The 14,781-nt window shown below is 35.6% G+C and overlaps 1 protein-coding gene across 1 annotated transcript; it reads left to right on the forward strand.

The window, feature by feature from the left end:
• Nucleotides 1-621: 621 nt before the first annotated feature.
• LOC109213139 (salicylic acid-binding protein 2) lies at nucleotides 622-5,030 on the forward strand. The gene is made up of 3 exons (XM_019376897.1): nucleotides 622-1,138; nucleotides 4,155-4,292; nucleotides 4,504-5,030. The coding sequence occupies exons 1-3, from the start codon at nucleotides 776-778 to the stop codon at nucleotides 4,783-4,785; spliced, it is 783 nt and encodes a 260-aa protein (XP_019232442.1). The 5' UTR covers nucleotides 622-775; the 3' UTR covers nucleotides 4,786-5,030.
• The last annotated feature ends 9,751 nt before the right edge of the window (nucleotides 5,031-14,781 follow it).

Here is a 14,781-nt window from a genome sequence, read left to right on the forward strand (position 1 = left end):
TATATATATATATATATACAGGATTTCATCCGAAGTTTACGGGGTCCGGTAACCCCTCACCCATACACATGGGTCCGTCTCTGGCTGCTAAAGATGCTACAATCATTTTTCTTAATCAATTTCCAAATCAAACTTTGATTTGGTCGATAGGTAATAATTTCATTTTAATCAGAAAGTTTAGTGATCTCCGTTGACTTTCATCCAATCTCTAATGGTTTCTGTCTAATTGCATTGCTCTTTGGTCCTTTTCATCTATCACTTTTGTCGACAAAATATGATTCGATATATTGTCACTTCAGAAAATAAAAAAAATGCATTATTTTTTTTTCTCAATTCCACCTAACTACTTCAAGAAGGTATATAGTCATTAAGTTGCTCATTGAAGTAAGAGATACAAATAATATAAACCCTTTAAACAAATGTATTCATAATAAATTTTCTTAATAAATGTGCCAACAACTCAAACGAAAGATAAAAATGACGGAAGGGAGTAAAAGAAAGTTAGACCAAAAGTATTTTAAAAGGATTAGATCTACATCATTTTGTTAAATTAGAATTCTCTCCAATGTCTCTCTCCATTCCCTAAAAATAGTTGACTATTCTATCAAAGGCACATGATTATTGATATTTAACTAATAGCCAGATGTGAATTTTGACAGGTAGTGGTTATAAATTCTCCATATCCACCAAAACACTACCTACAGCCCTTCTTATAATAGTTCTCTTGGCTTAAGACTAAACCAAAGAAAAGAAACTTACAAGGCATAAAATTAAAATGAAGGAAGGAAAACACTTTGTTTTAGTACATGGTGCATGTCATGGAGGTTGGAGTTGGTACAAGCTAAAGCCTCTGCTAGAAGGTGCAGGCCATAAGGTTACAGCCCTTGATTTAGCAGCTTCTGGCATTGATTTGAGAAAAATAGAGGAGCTTCGCACACTTTATGATTATACTTTGCCATTGATGGAGTTGATGGAATCTCTTTCAGCAGAGGAGAAGGTTATATTAGTGGGACATAGTCTTGGTGGTATGAATTTGGGACTTGCTATGGAAAAGTATCCACAAAAGATCTATGCTGCTGTTTTCTTGGCTGCTTTCATGCCTGATTCTGTTCACAACTCCTCCTATGTTTTGGAACAGGTAAACTATATTCTTGCATATTATTGTCATTGCATGATGATGTTTATTATTCGTGTGAAGGGAAACAATCTATCTATCCTTCCAGGGGCAGGGGTAAGGCTGCATACATTCTACCCTCCTCCGACTATATTTGCGGGAATACATTGAGTTATTGTTGTTGGTGTTGTTGTGTAGGGAAACAAATTCAAAATTTAGAGTCAACAAGTCTTACTTATTAATCCTCCGTCACAAATTATCTCATGATTCTCTTGTACACGTTCCTTAAGAATGTGTTGAATGTTCAATAGTCAGATGAGTTTATACTTCCCTCTCCATTCTTTTTAAATATTCTTTCATTATTATAGTAGCAGAATCTTATTTAAGAATAGACTTCATAATACAATGGTGGAAGTTGTTAGGTTTTGAAGCAATTAGTACTCCATCATTTATTGATTGTATTTGTGTAAAATATGATAAAATGTTTAAGGAAATATGGTTGACTAATTGATATTTGAACAAGGTTATCCATAATTGAGGTGTTTGTAGTCTCCATGAACAATTACTACTAAGGTAAAATAGGAAAAATATAATTAATTTTGTCTTGAACTTATAAAATCATAAATAATTTGAGATAATTATTTTTAGAAATCACGACACATAATTTGAGATTGATGGAGTATTATATCATGTATATGCATATATTAATACATGTATGTATGATTTTTCTCACAAAAATGGGCTCCTAGTTAGACGTAATTAATGCTATTGAACTCCCTTTGTCTTGTCTAGATCTGTCACTAATGTATGTGGATAGGGGAAGTTTGAAATTGTCATACAAGTTTTCCGATACTTTAGAAGGTAAAAATTGATTTATCTGATTGTCAATAAGTAGTATTTATGGTTAGTGAACTCTAAAAATGCAATGCTATGCAATTTTAATTTGTTCAAAAGGAAAAAAAATGCCCTTTGTGACGGGGAAAAAGAGAGGCTTCGTAGTGTCCATATGGAAAATTTTTATTTTGTGCCTCACACAACATTAGTTGTATGGGTCCCAAAATTTATGGACCCAAATGTATAAGATATGGGTCCACAAATATGTGAAATAAAAAGAGTCATCACACAACTAGTGTAAGTTATATGAGACACAAAATAAAATCACTCGTCCATATGCTAGGAAATAGCTAGATAGAGTAATGAATGCAAAGATGGAAACTCTAGCCCACTAAAATGTATTTTCTACTAGATAAAGTTCTTTTACATTTATAAAAGTAAAAAATATAAAGCATTTCTTTCCATTCTGATAGACTAAAAAATGAAGTGACATTATGTGTTATACAAAACAACACATCAATTTGACTTCGAATTGTCTCTAGGTCTGCTAAGTTTGGACTTCCTTTGCACTCTAGAACTTAAAGATTGTGATTTTTAACAAATATTACATGTGGATTATAGTCTATACCAGAAAACTTAGGCACTAAAAAACTTTTCCAATAATAGTGTTCATTTTTTTCCCTAAAAACTTTAATAAATTTCTATATATGGGGACTTGTGATGTTGAGTGCATTTTTGGCGTATGTGAAATTTAACAATGCAAGTTGAGGTGGAAAACTACTCAACGTTACTTCATTTCTCCACGTTTCTCCGACTGTTTGCTTTCTATTTTTGGGGCAAAAGACGCCAAACTCTTTAACAAAATGTCTTTTTCCTTGAGCAATTGCTGCTGAGTTTACGTACTTTAGTGGTATGGTATCTCATAAGGATATATCCATCATTTTGATTTGATTTTTTTTTCTTTTTTGAAATATAATTTTATGTCTATTTATTATTTTATAAATTATTTTACATTTAATAGAGTCAAACTAGCGGTTATCTAGCTGATAACTAACCTTTGCAACAACGCCCATATATACAAGGTGTTTAGGAGACTTGTAGACATAACTTTCTTAATTATCTTCTTCCTCCTATTTGCTGGGTTTCTTTCTTAAATTTTCTACTAGTTTTATTTCCAGTTTAATAATTGGAAGGGCTTGTTAAATTTTGAAGATATGCCTAATTTTATTATTATTGTGTGAGTGAAATATTTTTAAGAACAATATCCTTAACACGCCTCAAACTAATTGCTATTCTCCATAACCGATTTTCCAACCATCGGTAGATGAATATAAACTACTATGCTTTTGAAATGATCAAGTCAAATCAGATGTAGAGGTGGTAATAGGCGGATTGTTTCAACACCGGTCACAATTATGATGTGTTCAAAGTTTGCTTGGGTAAAATAACTTGTCAAAATCAAAATGATGGTAAAATAACGGGTCAAACTCAACCTGTCTAACATAAACCAACCTTCCGAGAAGTTTTATTTTGTGTCTTATACAAGTGACACTAGTTGTATGAGGCTCCTTTTTATCTCACAAAATTGTGGACCCCAATCTTACATTGCTGGGTCCACAGAATTCTGGGTCCACAAAACTGTGAGACAAAAAGTTGCCTCATACAACTAGTGTCACTTGTATGAGACACAAAATAAAATTTTCCCAACCTTCCATTCTTTCTTATTTCTTTTTGGAAAAAAAATGTGAAGGTTAATATATTTCATAATTTATTAACTTTAGTTTTTCTAAATTGACATACATCTATCTCTAAATTTGATTTTTTTCATGTTAGTGTGTGGGTTGCAGTTTCACCAATTGAGTTACACTATTGTACCGGTTTTTAACAAGTAATTTGATGGATCCTCTGTCTCCAAAAAATTGATTTTGTATGTTCGGGTTGTAACATGACCAATTGAGTTACATTATTGGACCCTTGTCGACCAAATAATTTGATGTGTCATTTTAGGTAACTGTTGAATCTAGTCAATAAATGAGCCATAACTAAATCCATTTAAACTTGTCCAAGATATACAAAAAGGTAAGTTGATTTTGCCATCTCTAGTCAATGTGATCAATGTGTACGTTAGAAAGAAAAACAGCACATTTGTTATGGTGGTCGTGATTGACTGCTTTATTTAACCCAATTTTAATGTATTTTTGTGTAGTATAATGAGCGGACGCCAGCAGAGAATTGGTTGGATACTCAATTTGTACCATATGGTTCCCCTGAAGAGCCACTGACATCCATGTTTTTTGGCCCAAAGTTCTTGGCTCACAAACTCTACCAGCTATGCTCTCCTGAGGTAAGCCTACTACTCTGTAGAAACACATACTAGTACTTTTTATCTCCTAAATTATCATATTATTAACTGTTATAGTAGGTCATATTAACCTATAGTGTAAAAAAAGTCAAGTCACCATTGTTAAACTCAATTAATTATATACCCTCTTGGAAAATATTCCTTCTTAGAAATAAAAGCAGCCTAACGTACATTTGAATTGATAATGTGTTAGGATATTGCATTAGCATCATCATTGGTGAGACCAAGCTCTCTGTTTATGGAAGATCTGTCGAAGGCCAAGTATTTCACAGATGAAGGGTTTGGATCAGTGAAGAGAGTTTACATTGTGTGCACTGAGGATAAAGGCATACCAGAAGAATTCCAGCGATGGCAAATTGACAACATTGGTGTCACAGAAGCAATAGAGATTAAAGGTGCTGATCACACGGCAATGCTGAGCGAGCCCCAAAAACTTTGCGCCACTCTCTTGGAGATTGCCCATAAATACAACTGATCTTTACATTCTGTCTTCGTCTCATCACTCATGTCAAGTTTTTCTGTGCATTCTGCAATTTTTTTCTATTTTTCGACCGCCGCATAACAGTCTTTGTCTATTTTAAGGATTGCAGTAATTTAATTCTTCTAGTGTGGAAGGCTTCCAGATAAGGATAGTTCTGTTTCTCCATTCAAGTGTGTGTTATGATGAGATACTTAAACCGTATCAATTCTTGTAATGAAACTTCTTCTTTCCTTTTTGCATCTCATGACGACTGATATTGGACATTTGTGCATACACAAATAAGGATTTAAGTTATATAAAAAGTGGCATGGTATCAGTAGAATTTAACATGTGATAGTAAATTAATTATCATATTCATCAGATTACTAATTAAGTCTTAGAAATTTATCCGTACTTACACTATAAATATAGTATTCATGTGCAAGTGCAACTCTACGTCCCCTCCTCCTTAATTACATGAGTTGTGAAATATAAGACGATGATAGCATCAACATATAGCTTTTGTTTAAACTGTAAATTCCAAGATCAGTGATAATTAGCTGAAAGCATGTGCAGACAAAGAGCACAACTCCAGAAGTTTGGAGAACATGTTATTGCAATGATCTCTGTTTGACCCAAAAAATAGTATTTGGAATTACAAAATGAAAACTTTGGAAAAACATGAAATCGCCATGAGACATTATTAGCTAGGGTTCTCTGAGGAGAACAGTAAGAAAGGAGAAGAAGCTTCTCGACTGATTCATTTTTATCAGAATCATAAAGTGTCAAAATATCTACAAAAGAAGCTATATATACATTGGGCCAAAACCTGTAATGCTAAGTGGACTAATTGGACTAAACTAATAAAAGACTATACAAATAAACTTATACAACTTGGGTCGGTTTCTACCGAGGCCCAGAAGCCAAATAGTCTCCAAGTCCAACACCCCCCCCCCCCCAAGTTGGAGGGGGAAAGCATCTGCAACTTGGAAAGAAGATGAAGGTGAGTCTGTCCAGTTAGAGGCTTTGTCAGAATATCGGCCAATTGCTGGGAAGTGGGGACATGAGTCAAGTGAATGAGCCCCTCAACCAACTTGGTGCGAATGAAGTGGCAATCTACCTCAATATGCTTGGTGCGCTCATGGAAAACGAGGTTATTCGCAATGTGGATAGCTGCTTGATTATCACAAAAAACTGAAATGGGAAGTGAAACAGAAACATGTAAGTCAGATAAAAGACGAACTAGCCAAGTCAACTCCGCAACAACCTTACTACAACCCTATATTTAGCTTCGGCGGAAGACAGGGAAACAATGGGCTGCTTCTTAGATTTCCAACCAATCAAACTATCCCCCAGGAGAATGCAAAACCCAGTCACAGACTTTCTAGTATCAACACAAGCACCCCAATCACTGTCAATATAGGCAGTCACTGAACGATCAGGAGAAATGGAGAAAAATAACCCAACATCCAATATACCCTTTAGATATCGAAGAATATGTAAAGTAGCAAACATGTGAGGAGCTCGAGGACATTTTAAAAATTGACTTAGGTGTTGAACCGCAAAACAGATATCTGGTCTAGTGTGCGTAAGAAAGAGCTATTTACCAACTAGACTCTTGTACGTCTCAGGCTGAGGCAACAGGTCACCAAAATCAGCAGATAACTTGTGATTAAGCTCCAAGGGACAAACAACAGGGGGAAAATCTGAACAATTGTACTCGGACAAAAGGTCAGAAATAAATTTCCTTTGACTGAGCAACAAACCAGAAGAGAAAGAGGAGACATCAATGCCCAAAAAATAATTCAAAGCACCCAAATCTTTAATCTTGAACTGATCATTTAAAACAGCTTCAAGTAAAGAATAGCATTAGGATCATCCCCAATCAATATGATATCATCAACATACACAGCCAAAACAGTCAAGGAACCAGGAGAACCTTTCACAAACAGAGAAGAGTCATTAACAGAATGAGTGAAACCCTTAGAACATAAAGCATGGGACAACTAAGCATACCATTGTCTAGAGGCCTGTCGGAAGAAGAAGAAGAAGGGGTAGAAATAGAAAGATCGGGAGGAAGATTCATGTAAACATCGTCATCCAAATCACCACAGAGAAAAGCATTATTTACATCTAATTGAAACAAATGCCACTTTCTTTTGACAGCCATCGCTATGAGACATTTAACTGTGGACATCTTGACAACAGGGGAAAAAGTCTCATGAAAATCAACACCTGCTACATGTGTATCCCCTCTTATCACAAGCCTAGCTTTATACCTCTCTACACTACCATCAGCTTTGTATTTTACCTTATAAACCCATTTGCAACCAATATGTTTCTTGCCTTTGGGTAAAGTAACAATATCCCAAGTATGATTGGAAGCTAGAGCATCAAACTCCTGTTGCATGGCATTCTGCCAAGCTGGGATGGATGCTGCTTGAGAATAAGTACCAGGTTCAAATTCAGCATGCTGAAGGACTATATTAGAGCATGCAGAGGTGGAAAGAAAACTACATAAGTAGTCCTGAAGATAAGTAGGAGGGTGATGATCTCTAGAAGATCTTCTAGGAGGCTGAATAATAGGTGGAGTAGGAGAACTAACATTAGAAGAATGATCTAAAAGAGAGAAAGGTTGGGAAGGTGAAGGAGAAGAAGGAGATGAGGAAGAAGGAAAATTAGAAGAGGTAGGAGACCAAACAGAAGCAGGAGAATCAGAATCAGGGACAAGAGAATCAAGAGAAGGAAAGAGAGAAGGTGCAGGAGACACAACACAAGCAGGAGGATCAGAATCAGGAACAAGAGAAACAGGAGAAGGAAAGGGAGAAGAGACAGATACATTGCTATTCTCGAAAAAAGGAAAATAATGCTCATGAAACATAACATCTCTGGATATGAAACACTTCTTAGTAGATAAATTGTATAACTTGTAACCTTTCTTGGAAAAAGGATAGCCAAGGAAAATGCAAGGTGTAGCTCTAGGCTTAAACTTATCCCTATGAGGTATGGGGACTGTGGCATAGCATAGACAACCAAATGATCTCAGATGGGAATAGGTGGGTACCTTACCATACAACATTTCAGATGGGGATTTGTCTTTGAGGAGTTTGGAGGGTAACCTGTTAATGATATAGTTTGCTGTTAATAAACAGTCACCCAGAACTGAGTAGACAAGTTGGATTGGAACAACAAAGCTCTAGATGCTTCAAGAAGGGTTCGATGCTTTCTTTCAACTACCCCATTTTGTTGAGGGGTGTAAAGACAACTAGTTTGGTGGATGATCCCATTCTCATAGAAAAAAATAGAAGTAGAAGAACTAGAACCCAACTCTAGAGCATTATCACTTCTAATAGTTTGGACAGGAACATGAAAGTGAGTTTTAACCATTGCACCAAAAGCCTTGATTAAGGTAAAGGCATTACTCTTGGCCCCCATCATGTGTAATCATCTACAATGGTAAGAAAATATCTGGCCCCAGTATATGTTGGAGTATGGTAAGGACCACAAGTGTCAATGTGAATAAGTTGAAAAGGTTTAACAGTAGTAATAGAACTATCTGGAAAAGGCATCCTAGTTTGTCTTGAAATAGGACAAACATTACAAATAAAGGTTGTTTGGAAGATAAAGAATCAGATAAACCAGAAATAAGCTTCATTCTAATAAAAGGAACATGAACAAGTCTTTGATGCCAAATCACATCCATTTTATTCATATCAGTAGAAGTAGAATGGAAAGGAATAGTACAGATATTGGGTAAAGTAGGATTAGAATTACAAGAAGATGCATTAACAGAAGAAAAACTAGATGAAACAACATTATTCTCACAAGTAGAAGTAGAAACAGAATGATCAGATGATGAAAGGACATTATTTATGGGATGTAAATCAGTGAAGATTTGAGATTGGGAAGGCTTTTTCTAGATAAGCTTATAGAGACCAGTATCAAGTTTACCAAGATCCAAAGGCTTCTTCAGTGAAGGGCCCTGTGGTAGAAGCAAACAAGATTCATAAGTAAACAAAACAAAACTTTTGAAATGTTGAATGAGTCTATGTACAGAAATGAGGTTGTGATGGAAAGAAGGAATATAAAGAATATTATGAAGAATAAGTGATGGATTCAAGGCAAAGGAACCAGTTCTTGTTACTTTTACTTTGTATCCGTTAGGCAGGGAAACAAGATAGGGAATAGGCAAAGGGGTTATATTAGATAGAAAATCCTTATTAGATGTCATGTGATCAGTAGCCCTAGAATCAATTATCCAAGTTAATCCTACAGCCTGAGAAAGCATGCATGAATTAGAACTGGAACTATTTCACAAATCAGGAGACAGTAATGTAACAGCAAAATTGGCAGAGGCTATGAGATTGGGTTGAGACTCACAAGTTGACACATGTGACTGTTGCAGTAAACCTCATTAACTGATTGTACTGCTGCACACTCATCCCAGGGATTACAGAATTTTGCTCTGAAGAACTGGAATTGGAAGAACCATGATGGGAAGAACCAGCACCACTAGGCATAATACCAATGTCAGGTTCAGTACTAACATTTGCTGCAAATATTCTTCCCTTGGAGAACTTGAAGTTTGATGGAAAGCCATGAAGCTTGTAATATTTATCAATTAAATGTCCAGGCTTCTTGCAATATTTGCAAAACATAGAAGTTCTTTGATCAACATTTACCCTCTGGTCAAAATTAACTTTGTGATTGTACTGTTGTTTAGGAGGAGGAGGAGGCCTGGTGAGATTGTTGACACTAAAAGAAGCCGACTCTGAATTAAATTAAGGAGTAGATGCCTTTGACTCTCATCTTGAAGTAGTATATTATATGCATTATCAAGTGAAGGTAGTGGTTGCATCATTAAAAGGTTACTTCTAACACTAACATAAGTTTCATTAAGCCCCATTAGGAATTGATACAACTTGTCCTCCTCCAACTCTCTTTATAGAGCACAATTGCAAGGATTAATAGGATTTTTACGCATGAATGCTAACTCATCCCACAACTTCTTTAGTTTATTAAAATATGATGCTATGTCAAGAGGTCCCTGACAAGTAGATTCCAATTCTTTCTTAATCTCGAACACTTTAGTTCCATTAACTGTACCATATCTACTTTCAAATTGTTTCCAAATGCACTCAGCAGTCTCAGAATACTGAACACTCTCGGCTATATCAGAGGATAAAGAGCTAGTTAACCAGGAAATCGCCATATTATTACACCTATTCTATAATTTCAGCTCAACAGCATTATCAGAAGGTTTAGGTCAACTACCATCTATGAACGCTATTTTATTCTTAGCTGACAAAGCAACCACCATTTTCCTCTTCCAACCCCCAAATCCAGTACCAGAAAATGGTACAGGGACTAAACAAGTCCTAGAGATATCAGACGAATGTATGAATAGAGGACTAGATGGATATGGTGAATATGTAGAAGTCGAAGCACTAGAATCACCCACAGTCATATTGAAATCAATAGGGATCAAACTAAATAATAAGGGATTTTTCTAATGCAAAACCCTAACAACAACAAAACCAAAAGCGACACCATAATATATGTGAGAATAGGGATAGAAATACCACACTTCTTCGCGACGGAAAGAAGAACGATCTTGAGATTCACCAGAACACCCAGATATTGCTCAAACACCAGAAATTCGATCTTACCCAGACTGAATCGAAATCCTCCCCTGTGTTTCTTCAATCCATGTAAAAGATACACCAAAAATCATTGCAAATTGAAAAAAAATTCGACGAAACTGACGAAGTTTAAACGAGAAGAAAAATTCAACCAAACATTATGAGGGTAGTATCGAACGAATGCGGAGGACAGGATCTACATGAATCCTTGCTCTGATACCATGAAAACTTTGGAAAAATATGAAATCACCATGAGAAATTAGCTAGGGTTTTCTGAGGAGAACAGTAAGAAAGGAGAAGAAGCTTCTCGATTGATTCATTATTTTCAGAATCATAGTGTCAAAATATCTACAAAAAAGCTATATATACATTGGGCCAAAACCTGTAATGCTAAGTGGACTAATTGGACTAAACTAATAAAAAACTATACAAATAAACTTATACAACTTGGGCCTGTTTCTGCTGAGGCCCAGAAGCCAAATAGTCTCCAAGTCCAACACAAAATCCTCTTTCTTCATTTCCTTATCATGCCACTTTATTTTGGCTGGAAGCCTTAATCTTTATTTCCTTCCTATTCATTTGTACGCGATGTTGAGCACTCGATATCAGTTGGACACCGACGAGTCGTGGTGATGCTACGGAGGTGGTGCGAGATATTTTTCCTTATGTTATAAGGGTGGATTACTATCGTCACATCTTTCAGCACAATGTTGGTATAACCCACGGGTTCGGGGTACTATACACAGTGTATTGTGATGCTTCATGTGTTGATCTTCGTGGAGTATTGGTGCAGAATAGTAGGGTGTTTACTTATGTGTCGTGGCAATGAATGCTTTGGGAGGAGGATTATTCAGTTTATGTTTGGTGTTTATTCTAGAACGGGAGAGGTATTTGGGCTATGGATTTTCAGGCTTTGGCCGACGGAGTTGCGAGATTGGGTATTTCCGCACTTGGTAGAATTCTTGCTTGTGTGGTTGTCATCCTTGTTTGAGCGCACTAAGCGCAATCATTTTATCCAAAATGCTCTCTTCTTCCTCGATCTAGAAGTTTCATCCATTAGAGGACTCATCGATCTTGAAGCTCCAAGTGCAGATTTGCACTGCTTTTGACAAGTTGCATGGTATCTATCTAGGCATTGGTATCCTAAGCCATGTCCAGATTTTAGATAAACAAAGACATCAGTATAATCTCCAGGTCTTGAAGAAACTACCCTTTGCAAGCCAATGGAAAATTGCAGGCACAACAGTCGAAGCGAGTTTGTTAGAGTAGAAGTTGTTACTGCTTCACTTAGCTTCCTGTCTAACTTTGATATATGATGCGTATAAGTTGTGGGATTTTGTGGCTAATTAAATTCCTGAATCCATCTTTTATTAACGAAGGTGGTCTTCCCGCTGTTGCAGAAGACACTGATGCATAAAATTGATTGCTGGTTTAGTAACTTTTTGTTTCTTTTACTACTAATCATAGATGAAGAGATGTAAAAGTTCACGTGTAAGAGAAACAATGAGAAAGGTTTGGAGTGAATTTTTTTGCCTCCTCTGCCTCTGCGAGTGGGAGAATTTTTCTGATTCATAGTTAATTGCTGTGCTTCCTCAAACTAGCTCTTGCTACTAGCAAAAGTTGCTCGGGTTTGAGAATATTAGTCTTGCAACTCTTTAAGCCAAAATTTTCTGCAACTCAAAGAGTTATTAGTCTTCCTTCAAAAAAAGTTTCACTCTTTTTGAGTTATTTTTATTGCAAATGAATTCGAAGTATTCTTAGTCTTAACTATTTCCAAGATAGTCAATTTGCCATTGAAAATATCTCTACTTTTTAGGAGGTTTGGAAAACTTCAGCTTCTTCATAAGGTACGAGGACTCTTGATGAAATATATGCCAAATTGCTTTTTAGAGTTTGGTAACCATTTCGCTAAATTAGGAAGATTTGAGGAAGTCGGGTCATAGCAAAGTGGTGACAAACTTGAAAACCATTATACCAGTAGCCCTAGCAAATTGCATGAACTTTGATTCGAAAAAAATTAAAAAGTTGTTAAGGAATAAGATTGGTACGCCTCTTTAACAAATTATTTCTATATATGATATATGCAGTAACAAAATCAAAAAAGCTACCTCAATCTGAGTGATATTAACAAAACAATTGTATTTCTTAAACTTGTTCAGTAAAACACCTAAAGAGATTTGTTGTAAAACTAAGTTTAAGAACTAATAGGCTATATATGATTCAAATATCACTTTTCCCTTTTTCTCTTGGAGACATTGTTCCGATATTGCATCTGATAGACCAAGATAACCTGTCTGAAACACGAAGGACTAAATTGCTGCAGTTCTCTAGGAAATATTTCTTAGCAAATGTGAATAATATGTTCTGCTAAAGGAGATGGCTAGGTAAATTAATTTTGACACAGTGCAAAATATAAAAAAGAAATAATACAGATTGCAAATTCCATAAAACTTATAGCTTCTTGTAGCTTACCAGATTGGAGGGAAGACACATGTTGGTTGCATTGCATATAATCAATAGATTCTTAGATTTAAAAGTTTTTGCTCTTTGATATGCTATAGCTCTCTCTTTGTCCATTACTGTCTTGTTCTGATCATAAACACTCTTGGATTGTGCTTGTGCATCATGCAGCCTTCATTGCTTTCTTCAAACAGAAAATTAAGATCATTGTGTTAATAATAAGTGGATTCTAAGTTAGACAATATAAAGATTTATTACACCATCACTGTAGTTTAACCTATGCTAGTAGGTTGGTTACCATTTCACCTGAGTTACTGATTGATCTAATCATAAAGATTTACTTGCAATTACCTAATAAATAACTTGATTGTGTACATATATTTTACACCGGCAGTATAGAAACTTGTACTAAATTATCAATTTTCACTTCAGTTTAAAGACAATAAAAGGAGATAAAATACTTTGGCCTTTTCTTGTGAAAGAAGGTGAAGCTAAATCCTCTTGCGACTTCTCAGCCTCCATCCTTTGCATGTCAATTGAAACATCATCCTCTGCATCCTTTTCTTGTTTTTTTTTTCTTTTGCTGGATTGTCCTAATGGACAATGGCCTAGGTTTTCAACAGAATGCTCAACCACGTCTGATTATTCTTATCATAACATTCCACTTCTTTTTTGTTCCCAGATGCATGATTTCTTCACGATCAATAGTACATGGCATACATCCCGCCTCTTTAATATCACAGACACACGCGCGCCCACACAAAAACACACACACTCTACTTTTCCCACAAAAAAAAAAAAAAAAAAAGATTCCTTAATTTTAACGAGACCTTTATTTGGCATTAGTGTTTAACAAGCCCTTTATTTGTTGCAAACACATACTCTTCATACCAAAATCCGTATATCAAACTACATTCTGCTTTCAAAATGAAATGTACACATTTGAAAAGTACCTAACTACTTAATTCTTTCAAGACCAAACACAATCAAATCCGACACCTTACTAACGTGATATTCAATAGGTCTACAAGAAAGATACCGAAATTATCAAACCATCAACAAGAGCGACAGTGCCCCTAGCAGGGAATCCCCAACAGTCTAAATAGTGATGTTTTAATTTCTTTCAAAACGAAACCAAAAGAAAATAAGTGCATACATTACAGTATTGTTATTGCAATGAACAAACTGCATAAAGAGATCGAGATGTTACCTAACTCTTTTGGCTCTGTTTTAGCTTTGGTCTATTCTCTTAGAGGTCCGATCCCAACGTCCTGTTGCTTGTGCGTCTTGCAGCCACCACTGCTTGCTTCACATAGAAAATTAGATCATTATGTTAATACAACATTATCGTGCAACAAGATGACCGATTTTCAGCCCTTTCTTGTAAAATCATTTTCTGCATCTCCTTCTTGTAAACTCTGTCTCACTCTAAAATGAGTAACAATTAAATTTATATGCAGTTTAAAGGATATGTAATTCAATTCAATACGAATGATTAAGAATAACAGATAAATAAGTTAGAGATAAAATAAATGATCAAACCAATGGCAACGTGATGGTCAAGCCAGATCTTAGACTGAACAGTGAACTTTGTCCTCGATCAAACCCTCGATACAAGCTTGGTCATGAATAAATGAGAGAACAAAAAGAAGAACACTTTGAACAATAGCTAGAAGATAAAAATAAACTTTTATTACTTTGATTCGCCTGTCACAATGTGTTAGAATAAAGAAAACCTTCCCCTTTATATAGTAAGGAAATTTAAGTCCTAGTACAAGTCTAAATAAGGTAAAAATCTCTTTTTCTAGTAAATGTTGATCTACAGTTGATACTAAATGGGATTCACGTCGTAAAATCCGGTTGAGGGCGAATATTAGGGGTGCTTATCGGGCGGATAATTACGCTTAAC

Source organism: Nicotiana attenuata, unplaced genomic scaffold, assembly GCF_001879085.1.
Source record: "Nicotiana attenuata strain UT unplaced genomic scaffold, NIATTr2, whole genome shotgun sequence".
NCBI classification, from domain to species: domain Eukaryota; kingdom Viridiplantae; phylum Streptophyta; class Magnoliopsida; order Solanales; family Solanaceae; genus Nicotiana; species Nicotiana attenuata.